The 24,770-nt window shown below is 44.7% G+C and overlaps 1 protein-coding gene across 1 annotated transcript in view; it reads left to right on the forward strand.

The window, feature by feature from the left end:
* Window positions 1-24,770, forward strand: part of adgrb3 (adhesion G protein-coupled receptor B3) — a 277,961-nt gene that overhangs the window by 79,808 nt on the left and 173,383 nt on the right. The window contains exons 2-3 of the mRNA XM_063191037.1: window positions 17,534-17,644; window positions 21,179-21,340. Of these exons, the coding sequence (XP_063047107.1) occupies window positions 17,534-17,644; window positions 21,179-21,340 (273 nt within the window). The remainder of the gene's footprint in view (window positions 1-17,533; window positions 17,645-21,178; window positions 21,341-24,770) is intronic.

The raw sequence follows: 24,770 nt of genomic DNA on the forward strand, positions 1-24,770 counted from the left end.
CACACACACACACACACACACACACACACACACACACGGCACACACACACACAACACACACACACACACACACACACACACACACACACACACACACACACACACACACACACGGCACACACACAACCATGCACACACAAGCATACACACATACACACACACACAGATACACACACACACACACACACACACACACACACACACACACACACACACACACACACACACACACACACACACACACACACACACACACACACACACACACACACAACACACACACACACACACACACACACACACACACACACACACACACACACACACACACACACACACACACACACACACACACACACACACACACACACACTCACGGGCATTAACAAATAAACACACACACACACACACACACACACACACACACACACACACACACACACACACACACACACACACACACACACACACACACACACACACACACACATTGTCAGAGGTGGCTGAAAGGCTTGAGGCTGCATGAGAGAGAGCTGAAGTGTATGTGTGTGTGTGTGTGTGTGTGGCTGTGTGTGGTGGGGGGAATGGGTATTTTTTATCCTGTGTGCACTGCTTGTTCAATTTCAAACACCTCCAATGACTATGTTTGTCATTACAGTGGATTTTGCAATAGAGAAGTCCACAACGTGGCCCCCGAAAAAAAACAAAGCGAGGCTGTTTTGAAGCGTAGCTTTGCCTAACCAAATTTTAATACATGTATAACATGGTTTGGCGCTGAAATCTCATTGTGGCACGAGGTAATTGTCCAGGGGAATATCTGAGCCAGTATATTCTGAAGTGCTTTGGTATGGCATTGTGCTCCTGTCCTCATGTGTGGTACTGTACAGTATAAGGTGCTAGTTACACACATATGCAGATATTTTTTTAAATGCAATTTTTTTTTAGATCCATTTACGTGTAAACACAATGTGGATAAACATAAAAGCTCCATTGTAACAGGTGCATTTTAGCCCCCCTAAATGGGATATTAGTCAACCGGTGAGTTTTCAAAAATATTCACATGTGTAAACAGCTTCTAAATGTGTCTAAAAGTGCTTAAATCTTCTCTCTGTCACCTTATATCAAAGTCGTCCTTGTAGGCTACTGTAAATTTCCCCCTCACTACTAGGCTATAGTACGTTGCCTTTTAGACTACATTACAATACCTCCCCCCTCCCTAAATCGCCTTTGGAGGCAAGACTACAATGCCTCCTCCCTCCCAAAGACGTCCATGTAAGTTGCAGTACAATGCCTTTTAGGCTAAAGTATGATGCCTTCTCCCTGCCTAAGTCGTCCATGTAGGCTACAGTATGATAACTCCTGCCTCCCTAAGTCGTCTTTGTAGGCTTCAGTACAATGCCTTTCAGGTTACAGTACAATGCCTCCTCCCTCTCCTAAAGTCGTATCCTTCTCAGTCGTCGTGGGCCCATTTACTTAAGACTACTCACCTCTGCTGTTATTAATTTTGTCCCGGTGGCCTGTAAAACATCCTGCGTAGTCAGCATTTCTTTGTATGTCCTCCTCATCTCACCTCATCTCACTCACCTCACCTCATAACAACCACTTCCTTCCCTCACATCAGTGATTCTCAAAGTGTGGTTCAGGAACCACTGGTGCTTCACGACAGAGCTCAGGTGATTCACGAAGGGATTCCTACTTTTCCAAGACAAGCTGGAAGTAGGCTATATTTGTAACATTATTACAAAGATAAACATAGCTGAAATCATATTTTCACCACAATAAGACAGGCTTTTTATGTGAATAAAAGTATGTGATCTGCATCAAAATTAGCAGTGTCAAATTAGCACCCCTCAACTGTCAATTCAATTGACAGGATGTCCCTGAAAATGTTTGGGGGACAAAGTGGTCTTCCGTCTGAAAAAGTTTGAGAAACACTGCTTTACATCCTCCCGGTGTATGTGCACATAGCACACCTTACCGTACTGTACCGTGCCGTCGACACTTGTGCAGCGAGCGCTGCCGGAGTGGCATTGAAGTTAACCTTCTGTCGTTATCAGTGAATATCCAGCCCCTTTAGCCACAGGCACACACTGCGAGATAACACGCAAAGTACCCTTCAACCAACTCCTCAGTTATGTTCCTGTCAGGTTTAATAGCTTAGGGACTACAAAAAAAAACATGGCAGGATGGTCACACTGTGTGACACCCAGAGTTCTGAATACACTAAGTCACGCAAAGTTTCTGCGGTAAATTTGAAGGTGAAAAAAATAGTTATGTTCGATAAGAGGTGTATAAAGGGATGCCTGTTTACAAGTGCCATAGAGCTGTCTTCTTTCTGCAGTCAACATTAAAAGTGATGACATGACTAGGGCTTAATTTTGTGGAGGAACTTGTAATTGCAGTTTTTCCACACTATATTTTGAATTTATTATCAATGCATATTTGATTTAGAAAGTGTAAGTGTAAACGTTTTTGTTTTGGAGACAGACATGGGGGAGGCAGACATGCTTGGTGAGGTGATCTTCACTGAGCATCAGACAAGGAGAAGAAAAGGAACTCAGAGTAACAATATCATGTAATCATGTAACAAGCGGCGTAGTGTGTGCGGTTGTGTTGTGTAGTTATAATCTTTCACAATTAGATAACACTTTGTGTATATTTCCTCAAATTGAAAAGTATGATACCTATAACATCAGTTACATACGGTACTGTACTCATGTTCTCACCATAGCATGAAGCTTTCTCCAAGTGGGCCGCGGGAACATCTCACCAGATGCCATGGGGGACAGAAGCACTCTACAGCTGTACTGTACCTTTCATGTAGCACAACAAACGCCCCCCATGCAGTAGCCTATATAAGTGTGATCTCGCTCTATACAGCAGCGCGAATGGGCACTAGCAGAGATCTGAAGAGTTAGCGGAAACGCAGCAGGCTGGCTCACACAATGGAGACATGCACATACACTGCTGGGTCCATCTTGCAGAAGAGAAAAAAATCGAACATGAAGTCAACAACATTATATAACTGACCTGGTTTTCATAGCCAGAGCCTCACGATTTTTATTCAGCTTTATGTATGGGGCTTCATGAGAAGACATAATGACAAGAACACTCATTGGCTTTGGTGAGGATGGACTGATTTGTACCACAAAGCTCTTTTTAATTTGCTCGATTGGCGTTGGCATTATGAAAGACTCAAAGACTTAGTGCTTTGTTTGCTCTGGCTAGCGGAGTCTGCAAAAAAAGTGAATTTCTTTTGTGATGGGAAATATGTCAATAACTGTAAAGTGATGGTTTGTTCGTCTGTGAGGATTTGGGGTCTGTTTGATAGATATATCCAGAATAATTAATGTCAGATCCTTTTTCATTGCAGTTGCCCAGTCGTACAAAAGCTTTTTAGCTGGCCATGTTAGAATGGGAAGGAATCGATAAGCTCTCTTCAAACATCTACTGAGTATCCTAGAGTTCCATCCCTATGTATGTTTGGCTCCCTACTTGGTTAAAGGAGCACCGTGCAGGGGCTTCAGCTGACCTTATGTTATACAGGGCACAGTAGGGCACAGTAGGGCACCGAAAGATAATGCGAGTGTGCAAAGTGCGCTAAACTTTAGCTAAATTCCATAGTACAAAGGTTGTTAGTTTTTTTGTGAATCTCATACCGGGGCACAGCAAATCAATACCCAGGCACGTGCCCCTGTAAAATAGGTCTGGCGATGCCCCTGGCACCGAGTAAGATGGTGGCCAGATTAGGTATTGCAACTATGCTGCTCATTAACATTGTGTTGTCAAATTTAAAGTGTATATCTCAGGTTAATTTTTATTCAAAATAATGGACTTCCTTTGATAGTTCTACCACTTGAACAATTATCCATCATTTTTTTCATGCAACAGGACATCAGAAAATGAAATATAATGAGGAAAAGTGTGTATTTTCAGTAACATGTTCAAAGAATTCTAATCTATTGTGTGACGTCAGGCGAGGCCATTCAGTAGCCCGCAGTAGCGGTAGCCCTGCATTCTGTACGGTGTATGATTGAATTATGCCGTACGGGTATGAAATAAATATCATTGCCAATATTATATCATGACCGCTACAGGGTGCCATGTGACCGTGAGGCAGTAAAAACCAGTGTTCGAACTATGCAGAAAAAAAAAAAAAAAAAAAGGGGGGGGTGGGGGGGTTTACGATTGCGCTTGCCTCAAAGTGCGAGTCTCGAAAGCTTGAATTTGGAGAAGTAGGCCTACCATGTGATTTCAAATTTCAAGTAGGCCTAGGTCTACACTACAAATTACCAGACATTGTAGCCTATGTATCAACCTTTAGTAGGTCTATCACGCCATTTCAGCATCATGTCCAAGTGGGAAATAATGTAAACAGCGACAAATAATAAATAAATAAAAACCGTTTGGGTGAATCATTCGCTCCAAGCTTTTTAACGGCAAGGTGCAAAGCAGTCGGCTGCATTGTAAGAGTGCCAGAGATTACCAAATTCAAACGACTGCAAAGCAATCTGTCTGGGCACAGCGGAAAGCACCTGTGCGGTCCACACGGCCGTCAGCAGAAAACGAATGAACCTCCCTTGGAATACGTCCGAGAACATTAGTACACCGTATGTCAAATGGCGCATTTGTCTACTCACGTTTGACATCCTCGGGCCGAAGTTCTCATAAGGGGGTAAAGACCGTGAACATAGTGACACACACTTCACAGTGGTGGTGGTGAAAACGAAACGAAGTTGCCTCCCACGGCCCAAACGCAAAATAATGCCGAAAATTGAAATGGCCCCCTCAGTTGTCCTGGCTAGGGCAACTGGCGCGTTTATCACTGCTTCTTATTCAATGCAGCAGCACTTTCATTGTACTCGCGCTGCACTTGTCTCACAATGCAATCAGCTGCGTGCTACGGGCCAACTAGTCAACTCTCCCACCTTGTGGACACAGAAGGGAACAATTTGAAGAACGCGTTTCAGACGGGCGGACAGGACAGCCTAACTACCCTTTTATAGAGATGCTGCTGGGACGCATCTAAAAACATGGATCCAACGCGCGTAGTAGGAAAATAGAGACTGAAAAGATACAACCAAAAGGCTCTACTCGAAGGCTCCAGCCAACGCTGTTGAAAGATTGTTTGCCTCTCTCCCTGGCCATCTGAATGAGATGCTTTTATCAAACGTCATACCAAATCTACATTGGCCTATAGGCTAGTTTTGGTATTTACGTTTGATCTGGCGACTATTGTTGTTTTACTGTCTTGCTTGAATCGCTCTGTTTGGATTACTTGAAGACTTTCCATGGATTATCCTGCATCGTCTAACCTGGAACATATAGGCTATATCATCAGAGGTGAGCTTAGTCACTTTTGGCCGCGAGAGACTTGGAAGGCGCTACATTTGCACCACACAACGTGGATTATTGAAACTGAAGACTTGATTTCTTCTATTGGATAATTTCGTTTGGTAGGCCTATAATTACGGACAGTGTAGTTTTTTTTTTGTGACACTGGGACTTTTTTTTTTTTTCAAGGAATATAGGTTAACCGAAATAGTCCCGCCGCCGCGTGGGTTACCTATGCTATTGATTTGTGATACGCATGTGGGTGACCTTTATTGAAGTTGCATGTAATTCTATAGAACAGTCAAAGGAAATTGAAAATGTGATTTTTACAACAGCGACATGACTCGGGTGGTATAGGCCTACTTTAGCCTACTGTTTTGCACCTTGGAAAAGTTTGACGCAATTTCAGCACCATGGACAGTCCCCTCCCCAGTCGGGCGAATAGCACATTTTAGGCTACGCAGATCATTTCCCGTTTGTGCTGTTTGTAATTTAGGTAGCCTATTGCATTTAGCTGACACGATATTGGCAGTTCATTAAACATGATTAAAAGCAAGCCCAAAAATATGACGGGACTAGTAAAAAAAAGAAGCCCATGTCGCATAGTCTAGCCTATAGGTCCAAGCAGAATTTGCAACCCTGCATGAATAGCATTTCTACTAAAACTAGTTGGCCAAAAGTTACTAAATCATTTGGAAGTTGTTACAGTGCCCTGCATGAGAAAAGCCGCACGATTACAGTTGCGATTTCTAGTATAGGCCTGCAGGCCACGGCCGTTATATCATTAGTGATCGTCACCTCGCCTATGTAAAATTCCAGGCAAATAAAATTAGAACGTTCACCCATGGCCTCGCCTGACGTAGTCGCCAGGTTACGGTTAAACCCACATTTGCCACAACAAACAACAAAAATCGTTGTTTAACATCGTTTTTGGAGGGACTTATATATGTGGATCATTTATTGAATACAGTGTGTACACATTGATCCAAAGTAGTGGTTAACCTGCGATATACACTTTAATCTTTTTATGATTGTTCACTAAATAATAAAGTCATATTCACTAGTATGGCTAAAGTATAATACGTTTTGCAGCTAAACATGTCTATTTCTAGACATTCAAAATGGTAAACCATGGAGAAGATCCCCATTTTTATGTATGAAAAGTGCAATTTTTCTAGTCATAATGACTACATGGAATTTGATGGTGTTTGGTGAGTATTCGTGGAAAAGAGAGCATTTCTGAATGGGCAGCATGAATTCTGGAAATAAACTACTAAAAATATTGCACAGTGCACTTTTACATATTCTATTGTGAAAACTCAGTTTAGCTGGTAGGAAGGATGTGTTGGTGTCATGCTGGCTTCCCTGTTTTCTACAAAGCGCTGGTGGCTAGGAAACACTGCAGTAGCACATGCCCTCATGGTGATACTCTGAGGAGGGAAATAAAATGGGCGAGAAAGGCGGAAAGTGCACCAGATGTAAATGTCACAGCGATGATCGGCCCCACCACTGGTCCTCGAGTCCCACCACGCCAAGGTTAAAGAGGCATTTCCTGCCTTGACAGGGGGAGCCGCTACCTCTGGGGGAAATGATTGAATGGAATACTGTCATGAGCAAATGGTCTACTTATTCCTCCTGCATACATCACGCCCGTTGGTGGTACGGTGTAATGCACACTTAGGGAGGAACCAGACCGTGCCAGACCGCTTGCGTGATTACAAGCGGCATCAGAAACCTTGAGACAGTCTAGAAAGATTTGCGAGTGTTTCACAATATTGTGCAGCAGCGCGCCACACATATGCTACTTTGATTGGTTTGTGAGGTGGGAAATGTATTCTAACAGATTCAGCAATGACCTCCACATACATAAGTCTGGCAATTTTTTTAAATGCTAAGGCATCGTGTTCTGTTCTCACGGGTGTCTGAATATTTTTCACATTGCACTGCAAATGCCACCCCTCATCTGCATCCACATTTGAAAGTCTTTAGCATTCTATTTGCATGCTAGCTTGCCGGCCCCACTCTCTCCCCCCAAACACACACACATACACACTCTCAAATAGCATGTTAACATCATGCTAACAGACACAGCAGCAGGATCCATTTTGTAGACATGGCCTGTAAAAAAACAATGAAAAAGAAAACATATTTTTTCATAATTTTGAAACTGGGACAATATTGGGCCTGTAATAATCACACCATTTTAACAAACATTGTGTGATCCATTTGTGGTTAGGGTGGACATGGCTTGTGAAAAACAGCAGCAACAATAGAACTCATATTTCTAAAAACTGGGGCTATGGTTTGTCTGTAATATCTCCTGTTGTTAGCAGTACAGTGCACGGGAGCGTGTCTATGTTCCCACAGCCCATTGGTCCCACATCACTAAGATTTCTAGCATTATTTTTTAGACCCATTGTTCCCACAGCCCATTGGTCCCACAACAAATTCCTGCTGCTCCATGTGCAAAAATGTCTAATAATTTATTTAAATGTACGCCCTATGGTCCATGGCGGGAAGAAAGGCATGTTCTCTGGAAATTGAGCAGCATGAGTAAGCTGTGGGACCATTGGACTGTGGGACCAATGTGCCGTGGGAACATAGAGCTGACCCCCAGTGCACACATAGATAGGCTAGGCCAGTGGTTCTCAACCTTTTTGGGGGAAAAAAACGCCCCCATTACCTCATCATAACACTCCCAAAGCCTGCTTGATCTCATCATAAGCCTGCCAATGCCCCTTTTAGTATTTAAAACTGAGCAACCCTCTTGTCAGCTGTATCATTCTCAACACCCCCCTAGGCCTCCTGAAAGCTCCCTGGGGCTGCTGTAGATCCCCCGTTTAGAAACACTGTACCCTCATATACCACAGGGGCAACCTCGGTTGTGCACTAGAGCCTTCCAGGACATAGGGGCCATCTCGGGTGGTGTATTGAGGTGCTCAGGTCATTAGGTCCCCAAGCTCTTGTGTCACTAAGATTAGCCTGTTAGCCATCCATGGAAGACACAGTCTGGCGAGTTCACTTTCTTGTTTATCTTTTGTCTGAGAATAGTAGCACTCTTGTTTCCCCAACCCAAGACCCCCACCCCTACTCCCGCACACACGCACACACACGCACACACGCACACACGCACACACACACACCATGGCCCTTGCTCCTCTGTTAGCCCCTTGGCATCTTGCCAGGACCACAGCACACCACACACCATACCAACGCACCGCACCGCACCACAGCACACCGCACCGCATCGCACCGCACCACACCCCACAACACTGCACAACACCACACCACACCGCACCGCACGACACCACAGCACACCGCACCGCACCGCACCGTACCGCACCACACTGCACTGTTCAAACCACACCGCACCACAGCACACTGCACTGTTCGAACCACACCACACCGCACTGCACCGCACCACACACACCACACCACACCACACCACACCTCTGCAGGACAAAACATTGGGGAGGGAGTTGGGGAGCGTGGGGAAACATTTTTTTGACACGGTGCACACATTTGCATCTGAAGCACAAACAAAGCAGTGGTGTGTTGCACGGTATGGTACGGTACGGTACGGTGCACTCGTTTGCTTGCTGGTGCTCGACAGCTCTCAGTAATCACTGGAAAATGAGCCGTCGCCGCTGTTTGTGTGCACTTCAAGGACGAGTCTTCTGTCACATGTTTACCCAAATGGGCTACCTCCGGAACAGCAGCCACAGCAGCCGCAGCATCCCTCTGAACCAAACATCATATTATATGGCTCCAGGGCCGCTGACAGATTTGGCCGGGCCCAGGACAAAGTAATCTGAAAGGGCCCCTTACTCAATACATTCAATGTAATGAGAAACCAGTTGTGGGCCTCGTCTGTCCCTGGGCCCGGGACAATTGTCCCTTTTGTCCCCCCCCCCCCTGTCGGCTTCCCTGTATGGCTCCTTTACAGATGGAACAAATGCACATGAACAACTACAGCCACAGACACAGACACAACGCATGCATCTGAAAGGGCAACGCTGTTATTGTATTGATTCATCTTCATACAGTTAATTTACATTGATGAAGACACCCTCGGCAGCACATGTGATTCAGTTAAAGTTGTTTGGACTGCTACATTTCCACATTAAATTTAGTGACATTCAGCGGCAGAAGTCTGGGCTAAAATACCCATGATAGCTTTGTCAAAGGCTCTTATTAGCTTCTTAACCTTTGGCCAAAATGTCATACAAACCGTAGCTGATCATCAGCACAAACATACACAAATGCATCACACGCAAACGCGTGCACACACGCACGCACACACACACATGCACACACACACACACACACACACACGCACACACACGCACAGACACACACACACACACACGCACATGCACACACACACATGCACACGCACAGACAGACACACAGACACACAAACACACAGACACACATACACACACAAGCAAACACACACACACACACACACATACACACACACACACACACACACACACACACACACACACCATGCACACACACACAGAGGCCCTGACTGGCAGATTGCAGCCGTGCATCAAGTGTAACCTTTCGTGCTGTCTTGGAGGTTAACCTACGAGGGCCCGTAAGGACTGCTGTTCTGGCAGGCAAGGCAGGCAGGCAGGCAGAGCCCAGACCCCAGAGCCCAGAGAGGGAGCAGTAGCAGCAGACGCATTAGCAGCAGACGCTGAGGCAGACGCACCAAATGGCCCTACTAGGCCTCTCCTCATCCTCCTACAACCCTCTCCTCTTTCTCCTCTTGCTAGTCATCCTCTCCTCCTCCTGCAGTCCTCTCCTGCTCTAGAGCTCTCTCCTCCACTCCTCCTCCACCTAGAGCCCTTTCCTGCTCCTCCTAGACCCTCTATCTCTCCTCTCCTCTCCTCTCCTCTCCTCTCCTCTCCTCTCCTCTCCTCTCCTCTCCTCTGCTCTCCTCTCTCCCCTCCTCCTCTCCTCTCCTCTCCTCTCCTCTCCTCTCCTCTCCTCTCCTCTCCTCTCCTCTCCTCTCCTCTCTCCTCTCTCCTCCTCTCCTCCCCTCTCTTCCTCTCCTCTTTTCTATTCTCCTCTCCTCTCCTCTCCTCTCCTCTCCTCTCCTCTGCTCCCCTCTCCTCTCCTCCTCTCCTCTCCTCTCCTCCTCTCCTCTCCTCTCCTCTCCTCTCCTCTCCTCTCCTCTCCTCTCCTCTCCTCTCCTCTCCTCTCCTCTCCTCTCCTCTCCTCTCCACAGATGGAGCAGCAGAATAGGCAGAGGCAGAAGCAGCACATGGCTCTGCAAGGCCTCTCCTCCTCCTCCTCCTCCTCCTCCTCATAACTATAGCCCTCTCCTCCTGCTGGAGCCCTTTGATCCTAACAAGACCTGCTAGACTCCTACAACCCTTTCCTCTTCTCCTACTAACTACAGCCCTCTCCTCCTCCTAAAGCCCTCTCCTCTCCTCTCCTCTCCTCTCCTCTCCTCTCCTCTCCTCTCCTCTCCTCTCCTCTCCTCTCCTCTCCTCTCCTCTCCTCTCTCCTCTCCCCTCTTTTCCTCTCCTCTCCTCTCTTTTCCTCTCCTCTCCTCTCCACTCCACTCCTCTCCACTCCGCTCCTCTTCTCTTCTCTTCTCTTCTCTTCTCCTCTCCTCTCCTCTCATCTTCTCTCTCCTGTCCTCTCCTCCCCTCTCCTCTCCTCTCTTTTCCTCTCCTCTCCTTTCTCTCTTTTACTCTCCTCTCCCTCTCCTTCCCCATCCTCTCCTCTCCTCTCCTCTCCTCTCATCTCCTCTCCTCTCCTCTCCTCTCCTCTCCTCTCCTCTCCTCTCCTCTCATCTCCTCTCCTCTCCTCCTCCTCTCCTCTCCTCTCCTCTCTTTTCCTCTCCTCTCCTCTCTTTTCCTCTCCTCTCCTCTCCTATCCTATCCCATCCTCTCCTCTCCTCTCCTCTGTCCTCATCTCATCTCCTCTCCTCTGTCCTCCTCTCCTCCGTCCTCTCATCTCCTCTCCTCTTCTCTCCTCTCCTCTCCTCTCCTCTCCTCTCCTCTCCTCTGCTCTCCTCTGCTCCTAACTGGTGGTTCCCCAGGCTCTTATCCCATTGCAGCGTATAGATATTTATAATCAAAATCACATTATGGAGAAATGCAGCATAGGCGTTTTGAGCACCCACACTGTGATTTGCATTTCTCTGTGTGCGTGTGTGTGTGTGTGTGTGTGTGTGTGTGTGTGTGTGTGTGTGTGTGTGTGTGTGTGTGTGTGTGTGTGTGTGTGTGTGTGTGTGTGTGTGTGTGTGTGTGTGTGTGTGTGTGTGTGTGTGTGTGTGTGTGTGTTATTTTTTTCTTCACCACTCCCACCCAACCTGCTTCACCCCACCTTCTCTTCTCTTCTCTTCTCTTCTCTTCTCTTCTCTTCTCTTCTCTTCTCTTCTCTTCTCTTCTCTTCTCTTCTCTTCTCTTCTCTTCTCTTCTCTTCTCTTCTCTTCTCTTCTCTATCTCCCTCTCTACCCCCTCTCTTTCTCTTTATTCCTCTATTTTCTCATCGCTCTCTCTCTCTCTCTTCACTGTGGTCGTCTGCTCTCTCTCCTTGTTAGATCCTCTCTGCTACCTCGGCTGTTCTATTGTGCTGTATTGTGCTTAGGTGAACAGCTTTTTACCCCATGCCAGTCCAGTGCCTGTTCTCAAATGGCACGACACACACACATACACACACACACACACACACACACACACACACACACCCATGCATGCACGCACGCACGGTACGCACACACATACACACACACACACACACGCACACGCACACGCACACGCACACGCACACGCACACGCACACGCACACGCACACGCACACGCACACGCACACGCACACACCAATACAAACACAGATGTGTGACCACATGGTCTCACAGATGAATACACGCTCGCAAGCTCAGGCACACTTGTGTACACATACAGTACAGTATGTGTGACCTCACCTCACACACACACGGTCACACTAGCATCACAGCCACCACCTGGGTGTTAGTTTGTGAATCCCATTGGGGCCCCTCGCAGTGTTTTTTTTTCTTTTTCGTTATTTGTCCGACTTCCATTCAGACTGTTTCAGAGGTCAAGTACAAGGGACCGGGTCTTCTTCATAAGCCCTCTTATAGAGTAGAGTAGAGTATCATTTATTGATCCCGAGGGAAATGACGGTGTCAAATAGTATACATACATAAATGCAGAAGAAGACACAAGGACATTTCACACAACATTGCACATATATTCACAAAAATTAACCAAACATATGTTCACAGGGTCAGATCACGGGGTACCCCCGCGGCCCTCCATATTGTGATAGGCTGAGACGAGACGAGGAGTGATGTGATTTGCCAGCAAGGCCTGCTCTCTTCATTTACTGTATTTGTTTTAATTAAAGGATCCCCATTAGCTTATGCCATAGCAGTTCGCTAGTCTTCCTGGGGTCCTAATTCCAAGATGTACAATGATACTTTCATACAAACATAGGCTACTCCACTTACAGTAAACACACATTTGCATGCTCTCTCTCACACACACACATTACACACACACACACACACACACACACACACACACACACACACACACACACACACACCACACACACACACACACACACACACACACACACACACACACACACACACACACACACACACACACACACACACACACACACACACACACACACAGCCCCACCTAAATATCTTTGTGGGGCCCTCCCATTGACTTCCATTCATATTAACCCTAACAATAGCCAAAGAATGCTAAACTGCATACACACTGCTGAGTGTAGTTGCACTATACATAACACCCGCACGCACGCACGCACGCACGCACGCACGCACGCACGCACGCACACACACACACACACACACACACACACACACACACACACACACACACACACACACACACACACACACATACACACACACTGCTGAGTGGAGTTGCACTATACATCACACCGTGACAAGCCGCTCTGGCGTTGCATTTATTTCAAAGGGACCAGAAAAAGAGACTCTCTGACTGAAAACGACCATGTTTGTTTATTTATTCATTTATTTATTTAGCACTGTTTTCCTATTCAGTAGTATATAAGGTGACAGTAATTTGGCTATGTTTAATGTTTAATAATGAGTTCTTTGTTTCAAATCATTTACATTCATTCATTTACACTTTATTTTTATAGATCATTCAGTGGGGGGCTAACAGTAGGTACAGGGGTACATTTCTCGAAAGCGTCATTGCATTGCAAACAACAAAGCAGCTAACATAGTTAGCAATTATGGTTTTGAGAAATGCACCCCTGTATAGCAATCACAGCTATAGAAAAAATGGGCTTAGCCATTCGTTAAGTGTCGTCTGAGCCTGTGCAGTAGAAATGAGTGCCATTAGTTTAGTGTCGCCAGGGCCCTGTGCTCTGCTCTGCTCTGCTCCAGCGACTGAGCCACAGGAACAATAACAGACAATCACATTAATGAGGGTTGATGTGATGGTTTTCCCTCGGGTACCCAGCGGCTAACAGGGCTGGGCTGGGGGAGAAATAGGGCCCTGGCACTTTTTTGGCTCCCCTCATAATTACCGGCACAGAACTGACCCACCGGTGGGCCCCTCACCCTGACTCACCCGGTGGGCCCCTATTTTCAGAAATGTAAAAAAAAACAAAATCCTTTTTTTACATTTTTGAAAATATAGGCCCACGAAGGTGCAGGGCCCACTGGGAAATGCTCGCTATGCCAGATGGCCAGTCCAGCCATGCTCAGCATCTGACTCCATATAATAGGCACCGGCCCAGGGCGCCTCTCCCATGGCTCCCAAGTAAACATTACACACGTCAAATTACTGACGTCCGTGAAAAAAAAGAAATCCATATTGCGGAACATGTTCTTCTGAAATTGCTGCTTCCTTTTCTTCTTTCTTCTTTTTCTTTCTTCTTCTTCTTCTTCTTCTTCTTCTTCTTCTTCTTCTTCTTCTTCTTCTTCTTCTTCTTCTTCTTCTTCTTCTTCTTCTTCTTCTTCTTCTTCTTCTTCTTCTTCTTCTCCTCCTCCTCCTTCTTCTTCCTCTCCTCTTTTGTCCTGGGGATCTGTATTTATTTCATTGTGACCTGGGGTAGGATAAAGCACTACATATTGCAAACATGATGTAAGAAGCACAGTGACTCAAATGACAAGGGCACTGCAATATCAGGTCGCCAGTTAGGTTCCATTCTTGACTTAAATTGTGAACATTTATCCTTTCAGCCTTTTATCCAGTTCAAGATTTTTTTTTATTCATTATTTCTGCACATTCTGGAAACAGTAACTCTTTAAAATAGAACTTGTGAACAAGTGAATTGAATTGGTTGCATCTAGCCCATTCTTATCAACATTATAAAGCTTACAAAAATGTAGAGTGTGGAGGAGATCTGGACAATGCACATGCTACAAACATATATTTAGCATAAACAATGTATTTTACAGTGTCTTCAGTAGTTTCAGGGAGGAATAAAAACTATTATTGCATAATAGTTTGCAATTACTGCTGTCATGACTGTAACCCTGTAGTAGGCCTGGGCCATTCAAATCCATTTAAGATCATGTACAAAGAGCAGTCACATACTTCAAGCACACTCACTTAACTGTGTGACTCAATAAGGTCTGGCTGTCTGTGGAGGACAAGTGTGTGGTCCAGACCTGACTGACTCATCAGCTCAGAGTATAGCACAAGTGTACACTACTGTATACTGTATACGTACTATAGGACGTTTTATGGTTATGTGGGCTGCATAGGCATTGTGCCCACTGCCTTTAGGATGTAAGCATCTTGCGCGGTGGAAGTGCAGCACGCAAGATCCAAGAATTGCTTTTGAATAATGGCGTCTATTCTCTCAATCGCGGCCTTGTGATGGTCATCATCCTCTGATTCCCTCTGGGCTCGGGGCCAGAAGATGCCTGTGCTGTGGGATGCACCGAACGCACTGAAAAAGGCCCAATGAGGAGAAGTCTTGTAGCTTCAAGAGTACTATAGGATGAAGGCGCAGATCAAAGCAGGCAGAGAGAGAGAGCGAGAGAGGCTAGAGAGAGAGAGAGAGAGAGAGAGAGAGAGAGAGAGAGAGAGAGGCTAGGGGGAGAGAGAGAGAGAGGGGGGGGGAGAGAGAGAGAGAGAGGGGGGGAGAGAGAGAGAGAGAGGAGAGAGAGAGAGAGAGAGAGAGAGAGAGAGAGAGAGAGAGAGAGAGAGAGAGAGAGAGAGAGAGAGAGAGAGAGAGAGAGAAAGAGAGAGGCGGTAGAGAGAGACAGAGAGAGCAAGGGAGAGGCTGTAGAGAGGGTACAGCACTTCAGGCGGCAGGTGAAACACATCAAATGGAGCGCTGGCGGTGTAGTGCGGTGCAAAGAGAAGATCCCACACCTTCAAAATGGGCATCTGCCCACACCCCCACAGCCTTACAGCCCTACAGCCTTACATCCACAGCCAAGCACACACAGCTCTGGGCATTTCACACCTCCATTTTCCTCCTGAATTTTTTAGACCTTCCTATTGCAGTTTTTATATATATATATATCTCCTTCCTATTGCAAGTTATTTATTTATCTGTTTTTTGTTTTGTTTTTTTTAACTGCAGTACTTTAATGTTGATTTGTGTATTTGGCACCTCATGAGACAATGGCGTTCCTCCCCTCTCCTCTTGCCCCTGTGCTGCTTTCTGTTTTTCAAGTGGACTAATGCTCTAGTGTTGGCTGAAGGCTGTAATGGTGAGAAGTAAAGCGAGATGAGATAGTGAGGTGGTTGCTGGGGGAGTTTGACTGTCTCCTGTCCGCCACCTTGTACTGACCTGCTGTTGTAATTCCCAATTAGTGACACACGCATGGCTGACTTCGCATCTGGCATCGGCGACTTCCCGTCGCCACAACTGCCAACTGTGTAAAAATCATCAAAAGACAAATGTGTGTAGTGCATACCACAATAAACACAGCCCAAGTCCAGGTTTGCTTTCAGAGACTGTGGTTTTAGTTTTTGTTAAGGAAAAGAAAGAAACGAAAATGGTCTTTAATTTGTCCCCATGGAGGAAGCTGCTCAGGTCTTATGTGCTCTCTTCTAACAAGGGCCTCTGTCTTCGAGACACCATTAGCAGTTATAGGGGCTCTCATATAACCATTACCGTCTCCTCAAAGCTGATCATGCAAAGAGCTCCAAGTTTAGAGTCGTTTAGGTAGAGCCCAACTGAATTGTACAGTGTTTCCTGTACTGTACTGTACATTTCATCTTCAGGATTTCTGGAAGGTTTTTACAAGAAACTTTTCTACCCTTTTAGATTTCTCTACCAGGACCAACAGAATAATTGTCACTGCAATAGTTCCGATAAATATAAAGTGGCTATAAGCTTGTATGAAAGCTTTCTTAGTATGTAGAGGTTCTCTTATGTTTGAGTACAGTAGAAGAATGTTTGAGTACAAAATGTCCTCCTGTACCATGGTTAACATTTGTTATTATTAACGCACAAACATGGTGAACATACAAATTGGATAATTAGATATAAAATTGGAATTCAGGGTCACATACCCTACAAAACAATGAAAAACAACACCAAAGAAGTCAAGGAAGGAGAGGAGGAAGTGCAGCTCAGAATACATTTTCAGATTAGCAGATCTTATGATACCGTACTTGCTGTTTTCAGCTATACCACATTAAGACATTGATTTGACTAATTCTTGATCTACTAATAGCATAATTAAAAGACACATGAATCTGTTGCACAAATAGTGGATCAATAGCATGTTATGTCCATGCCCCCCTCCCCTCTACCTATGTGGCTTCCCCACAGCTTACACATTTTTACTTTCATTCTCCTTCGTTTTTCGTTCTTTCTTAAGAAGGGAGGGGTGGGCAAATCAAAAAGGGGTTGTCAAAAAGTGATGTCTAAAGCGATGTGAGTTGATTTGCATGTATGCTTATGTGTATTAGCTGTGCTGATAAACACAATTAATACCCCCCAACTCACTACTGGTAAAGCGTTTCCATTATTCTCTGTTTTAAAGTATAAACGCAGGGGAAAAAATGACACATTTAAATAATCTTCATCTATTATGTGTGATCTTTGTTTCTAGCTTTGTTCTGCCGTCAATACGCTCCGCTGGGGTCCTGTGGTGTTTAAAGCCTTTTTTTCTATCTCTGAAGTCCTGTGTCCAAGCATAGCTTTCATGACCCTTTATTCTGTCCCCTAGAATTTGGAATGATCGGAGAGAACACAGTAAAAAGTCAGCGGCCAAGGTCAGTTCATGACACAAAGGGTCGTCAGGAGCAAGATGAGGCTGCTAAATTTATGGCACAAACTGGTAATTCAATAGTTATGTTTCTTTCCTTTGATTTTGTTATTATCTAAACTTAATATCCATCTAAGGCTCTTGCATGCTCTCTCTCTCTTGTTCTGCACCCGTTTTTGTTAATTTAATTTAAAGTGACGGTGTTTCTTATCACACTATTTCTTTCTATCTCACCCTCCTGTATATATGGTCACACTTTTAAAAAGCTCACAGACAGAGATGAGACTCCCCCCAGTCTGCCCGCAGCTCTTAACAAAACAAAGCAGTGTTGATTGAAATGCTATTGCGCTAGTAGCCCTCAGATACCAGTGCTATATAGTGTAATGTTTTGCCATTTAATTAAAAGAGGTAATGATGCAGGAAACCACATTTCTGGATGGCCAGATTAAAAGACATTTTAAAACGTTAGACAGAAATGATGCTTCTAATCAAGAGGTTAAATTGCTAGCTAAAATGACATAACACACAAACCCCGTTTAATTTGATTATTTGTCAGCATCAAAGGGGTGGCAGTATCCTGCCCTTGCGCCCATGGCCCAAAGTAGCTGTGAGGAGTTTTCTTTTTGTCTTTGGACATTTTTATTTTCTCTTTTGTTCGTATATTCTCTTTCGTCTTCATGACCTCTCTTACTTCATCAACTCTCATTCCGTCGGTCATATATAAAAAAGATGCTTCTGGGGTCGTTGGTTACTTACAGTAGCTGTTTTTTTTTTTGTTTGTCTGTCTGTTTCTTGGTGGTGTCGCTGAGACAGTCTGTCCCTATCCTGTTTTGCTGTCGGTTTGTTTGTTTGTTTGTTTATTCGTTTGTTGTTGTTTTTGTCGTCGTGATCTTTTTTGCTGCATGCGACACTCCGCTCAGCCTGCATGTGCATCATCATATTGTGTTGCGGGGAATGAAAAGCGTAAAACTGTTTACTAAAAACCCTAACAGCATTTGCCTCCTCTTCACTCCTTCACTCCTCCCCCATGTTCCATTATCATTCACGCCGCGCACCAGTCACTCACTATCATGCTTTTAGTTGGTCCGCTCATCAACTGCCATGCTTTTAATACCGCTCTGCTGCATCATACAAAAAAAAAATTGATCCACCTTCCAGTCCAATCTACAATCATCTTAGTAATGATAAAAGCTTCTTTTTTTATTTCTTTAAGGTTTTATTATGCCTTAAATTTCTTTTTTTTTCTCTCTCACCATCTTAGAGACAATTGTTCAGTATCCTAAGAATGTCATAAGATTTCAGACACATCTGATTGAATGTATTCGGAGCTGAACCAGTTTAGTGGGAGGCTATATCTGATCCCGTCTCTATTCATCAGTAGCACACCAGCGGTCTCTGCCTCACAATTTAGAGATATCAATGATATCTGATGAATAGCCAGCATAACAATTACTAAATACTGGAAGATCATTTTGGCAGGTTTTTTTGGTTAATCTGGCAAATCGTCCACATCAAAGGTGTTTTTTTTCTTCTTTTATTCAGCATTCCAAGGCATTTGAAACGGTGTGTGTTTGTTCGTTGCCAATCGTCTGGCTGACATAATGCACACCATCTGCAATTATCTGCAATCTCTCAAAAGAAAATCCCACATTGCACAAAGATTTTCAGCCGTTGCCATTGACGGCGGCGACCACCGTGGAGAAGTAGGGGAAGCTCTCATTAACGGCCTATCAAGTGGTCGATATCCCCCATAATCAATTCTTCCCTTTTCAAATTGGAGACAAAACAATCAAAAACGACTTTTCCTAGTCCAGCCAGCAACTGATACATTGGGAATTACAACTCAGAGCCATATTTTTTTGTTTTCTTTTCTTTTTGTTTTCTTTTTTTTTCTCGGTGGCACGGTTGCTGCATTTTAAGTCAGCTAAATTGAATTGCATTCAAATATTTGGACTCTATGGATAATCTAAGATTAATGGGTTGTAACATCATAAGTATCATTTGAACTATGAGATACAACACTGGGCCACACTGTCAAGTAAATGCAACTTGATTAAGTATATAAATATAGCATTTTTTAAATAAATTATGTATTAATAGTGCATATGTATATGGAGCGCATATGAATCATTTAAAACTGACTATGCATGATGCAGAGAACTAACTCACATGAGACCTTTCTGAATTGCTTTAAAGTCCACTGCCCAAGTCTTACATGTGGATGGGTCCTCTGCATCATTCAAAGTGTTTTATAAATGCCTCATATGCTGTTCCCATGCCACACCCGGCAAGGTTTGTCTGCATTTGTCCTGACGTAGTTGCAGCTAGCGTGCAATGTGACCCAGAACTCCATAGTGTGGCAAACGTTGAGTCGCTCTTCTTATACTTCTGCAACCGGGCAGAAAATGTACACAATCAGCATCTATTTGCACATCTTAGCTCCTTTTTACACCACCCCCCTCCCCCCCACAAATGCTGCGATCTGCTGAATATTATGAAGGAAACCGCTGTGGTCTCTTATATCAATATTGCCAGCTATTGATCACAAGGCAAGGTTGAACTTTAGATAAGAGTCCATGCCCATGTCTGCTATTCGCTTATTCCCTGGTGGCCAAGAAAACATTTTTTTTTCACGGATTGACTTATCCTCACTCTGCCTCTCTGACACTCTGCTCTGAATGTCTTCACACCCAGAGTCTAACACCCCCTTCACGCAGCAGCATCTCTCTCTATCTAACTAGTCTTCATATTTTTTTGCATGACATGTACATCTTATGTTTGACATTTCCGTCTTCATGGCTTGGGTTTGAGTTAATTTATGTGTTGAGCATTTTTTATGATAAAAAAAAATGCATTTTCTCTTTTTTCATTTTTTTTTGTTCTGTCAAGCCTCTGATCTTGCATGCCACTCAGAGCAGACGACGGCCGTCAAGTTTTCAGCTGTATTAGGGACACACTTGAAGGCTGATTTCAGCTGACAAGCGGAGCCGAGCCAGAAGTTACACCGAGGTCACGTGTCTGGGAGTAGCGTAGCTGTGAAAGAAGCGAAGACGCTAATGCTCTGACCCCAATCACACACAAGTCTACACGAGACGTGGCTGATCACGAAACTCAGCGAGTCGGGGGAACTAGCTGCCAAAGCCCAACTCTTAATCATTCCAATTTGTACTTCAATTCACCCCCTCGAGCGGCAAGCCGAGAGTAACCCTCCTGGGTAATCTCCGCAAAGCATTTGGTATTCAAACATTTTGATTGGTTACAGGATTGTCGTTACGACAGATAAATAATTGAAAGGACAACTCCAACTGTCCCCGTAGACCTCCCTCTCCCCCCCCGACCTCCCCACAACAACCCCCCTTCCTCCACCTCCCCCTGCTTCCCGTCTAATCATCAAGCTCTTGTTGTCAAAGCTTACCTGCAGTCCCCGCCACAGTACCGTGACCCGATGTAACTTCTGCTGTTGTTTTGTGTAGCCTTGCCCTGCCCTTCTCTAGCGGGCCACTGACCTCTCCCCTAGCAACCCTAGGGCCCTGTCCCAGCACCCCCAATGGGAACGGGGCCTGTCATGTGAGCATGTTTAACTGGTGTCGCCCTTCTCCCACGCAGGTGAGACTGGTGCCGAGGAGTGGTCCCAGTGGAGCTCTTGCTCCGTCTCTTGTGGCCAAGGCTCGCAGGTGCGCACGAGAACGTGCATCTCACCTTACGGAACGCACTGCAGTGGCCCTTTAAGAGAGTCAAGGGTTTGCAATAACACTGCCCCCTGTCCAGGTAGTGTTTTGTTAGTTACGTATGCTTTCAATTCTGTGAGTGTGTGTCAATGTGTGTGTTTGCGTACGTGTGTAGTGTATATGCGTGTGTGTGTGTGTGTGTGTGTGTGTGTGTGTGTGTGTGTGTGTGTGTGTGTGTGTGTGCGCGCGTGCGTGCGTGCGTGCGTGCGTGCGTGCGTGTGTGCGTGCGTGCGTGCGTGCGTGCGTGCGTGCGTGCGTGCGTGTGTGTGTGCGCGTGCGCGTGCGTGCCTGTGTGTGTGTGTGTGAGAGAGAGAGTTTGTTTAAATATGTATGCATCATGGTATGTGTTCTCTGCTCTGCTTGATGTGAATGTGAGTGCCATGCTAATGTTTTTCAATCTTTATTATTATTCATATTCTTCTTGTTATTGTCATTATTATGAGTTCTGTTTTGAAATGCTTGCCTGTAATAACGTTTATGAATGCTTTTGCACATTATTAATCTAATTATTATTTATGTATTCCATAACACTTCATCCTTGATCAAGTTTCTCTTTGTGTAATTTAATTTTGTGTTTGTCATTCTGGTATGTTTGCTGCGAAAAAATACTCAAGGGATGCATACCTTTTATGAATGAGATGTGTGACAAGTCTTTTGAATTTGTTTTGCAAAACAGCGTACACAAGGACTGAAGCCTGTATAGTGATGACTCATTTCTTCTTTCCTCTTTTTTTTGCCTTCATCTGCATTCAAATCTTCATCCTCTTTCTTCTCTGTAACAGTTCAGGAAGAGAAGAACTCATTTGCTTTTTTTGATTTTGCGAAACACTAAATTACTTTTTTGTTTATACGTCATTTTTTCTTTTACTATACACCAAAAATTCGCATCTTAGTTTTATTCGAAATTATTCCCCCTCTCTAATCCTATTATACTCCTCTTACCAACATATGTTTTTCATTGCATCATACAATATCTTTCTGATAGTCCCTTTCACATGGAAGACCCGTTTTAGCCCTTTTCACCAAGCAAGGATTGCCTCAGCTTCGTTGTGCTTTATGGTCAAAGAAAGTTTTCCTCTGACAGTAACAGGATCTCTGCAGCACTAGCTAGACAATTTGGGGTCTCGAATTAGAAAAAAAACACACACACACAGTGATGAACGGATGGTTCTTTGTTTGGTGTTGAGAAGTTGTAGTTTTGTTGCACTTAAGAAAGAGAGAGGGAGAAAGAAAAACGATATTTTATAAAACTGCATGGTCTGTAGGGAGCGGGTTGAGAACTACAGTAGTCTGGAATCGCGTGCTTATACAGTTCTTCAGTTGCATGTTATGGTACGTTCCTTGAGAGTGTGTTGGAAGCCACGAGAGGGTTTTTATACTAGCCCAGAGTAGCGGTACTTAATGTTCATGCTACACATGCTATCCCCATGGCACATGCTCTGACTGCTGACCAAATATAATGCCGTCAGGGGTGGAGATATAGGGGAAGCAAGCAGGGCATTTGCCCCAGGGCCCGGGATCCTCCTGTATTGAGGGTGGGGGCCCTATTGTGACCATGGCAAGTCGCATGGAGGGCCCTATAAGGCTCTTGCCCTGGGGCCCTATGTGCAATCGTTCCGCCACTGAATGCCGTGCACAGAACTACGTAGACATAACCGCGGCAGACAAATAAAATCACTCCCCGTCCCCCTGGTGCAGTTCAGGCGCGCCGCACAGCTAATGGTATAAGTCTGCTTCTGTTCCGGGTCGGCTAATGTAGCTTTGTTTAGGAGAGCAATTTCTTCAACAGTGTCGTAGCAGCACACCCAGCGGGCAGGGATATTGAAGACATCTTTTCTGGGTGGATTTTTTTTGCAGGGAGCCAGACATTCCGGAAGCATCTTTGAATTGATGCTCTCTGCTCATCTCCCCATCAGGGTTGCCAGATGAGACTGATGATTTCCAGTCCAAAAAATGCTCAAAACCCATCTGGAAGGACTAAATCCCGCCCATTTTTATTGATTTTTATGGCCAAAAATTGGGCTTTTTGTTTTGTGCTCAATGTCATTTTTACATGCAGACAGCCATCCTAAGCAGCCCTATTGGGCGGGAAACCTCCCAATCTGGCAACACTGCTCCCCATGCTTTTAAATACTTCATTGTACCTTTTGGTTTTGGGAAGTATAAAAGAGGCTGATGAAACCGTGTGGAAATGAGGAAAGGGACATTGAGGGATTAATCAAGTTCAGCCTCAGAGAACATCCTTGAAGGAACCTTTCAGTCAGACAACCACTGAAACTTCAACCCAAGCTAGAAATAAAAAAATAAGTTAAATTAAAGAACTGCGATTTCTTTTATTTTATTTTATACTAAGCACCCTAAAGTGAGTAATCACCTATTTCAGGAGGTCTCCTTTGATAAACAGACGACTGCAGACACAGGAGGAGGACATCGTGAACCTGCCTCCGTCTACAGTATACACGGCGCCCCGTGAAGCACGAACATAAAGGCTCCCCTGAACGTGTTTAGTTTGCTCAGTGGGAGTTTGCTTTTAATTAATGCCGTTTGAGTTGGGCTTAAAGTTTTCATTAGGCAATTAGGAGAGGGGTAAGGGGAGCTTGCCATTAGGGGATACAGCCTTGAAACTGATGACCAGATTAAGAAGTGCTGGCGAGTGACAGGGCACCAGGGGCACCAGAGGAAGTAAAGAGATGTTAACTCTTAAGGGCAGGCCACCACCTTGGTTCTTGATCTATGGTCTATCTCAATACTGGGAGAAACGGAAAATAAAAAGATAAGCAGCTATTGTAGATTTTTTATTTTTTTTTATTGATTCTCCCATACTAACACTACTAGTTTGTGAGCATTTTGATTGACACCTGTCTCTGTAGAATGCCAATGCAGAAAGCCAATACAGCAGATAGGTATGTCCCACACCAGATGTGTTTTTTCCGTGTCACTATAGGCCATAACTAAGCTAACATTGTCACACAACCGACCAAGATTTTCATCACAAACGACATCAGATTCTGGAAAGAGTTTGCTGCTATTTATTCGGCCAGATAATCATGATTGACTTTTTGACAATTTTATCATAATAGGCTACCAACTGTATCTTAACCAGTGTATCACCCATCCCAATCAAGTGAAGCCAACATTGTCCAAACAGATTTCTTTTGTTTAAGAATCAAATGATTTTTATTTATTCTGAAATCCACTATTTAGTTTCCATTTTAGGCTGTTTTGCCACAGAATACACGGCATGTATCCAGTATGTCGCAAAACATCATTGCGACGGCTCTCATAAATCTGTGTGCCAATCATTGTCTGCTGTGGAGCTTAAAGAGGCGGCTGGTGTTACCCTGTGTAATCTCTTTATAGAGTAGCATCCTAATTGCCTTCACCAGATACGCCACACATCATTTGCCTGCCTGACATCACTCCTGATGAGGCTTCAAACAGGCGCTCAGAGAAAGACAGTTGCTCGGTTC

The sequence above is a fragment of the Engraulis encrasicolus genome, chromosome 24 (genome assembly GCF_034702125.1).
Source record: "Engraulis encrasicolus isolate BLACKSEA-1 chromosome 24, IST_EnEncr_1.0, whole genome shotgun sequence".
Classification (NCBI taxonomy): Eukaryota; Metazoa; Chordata; class Actinopteri; order Clupeiformes; family Engraulidae; genus Engraulis; species Engraulis encrasicolus.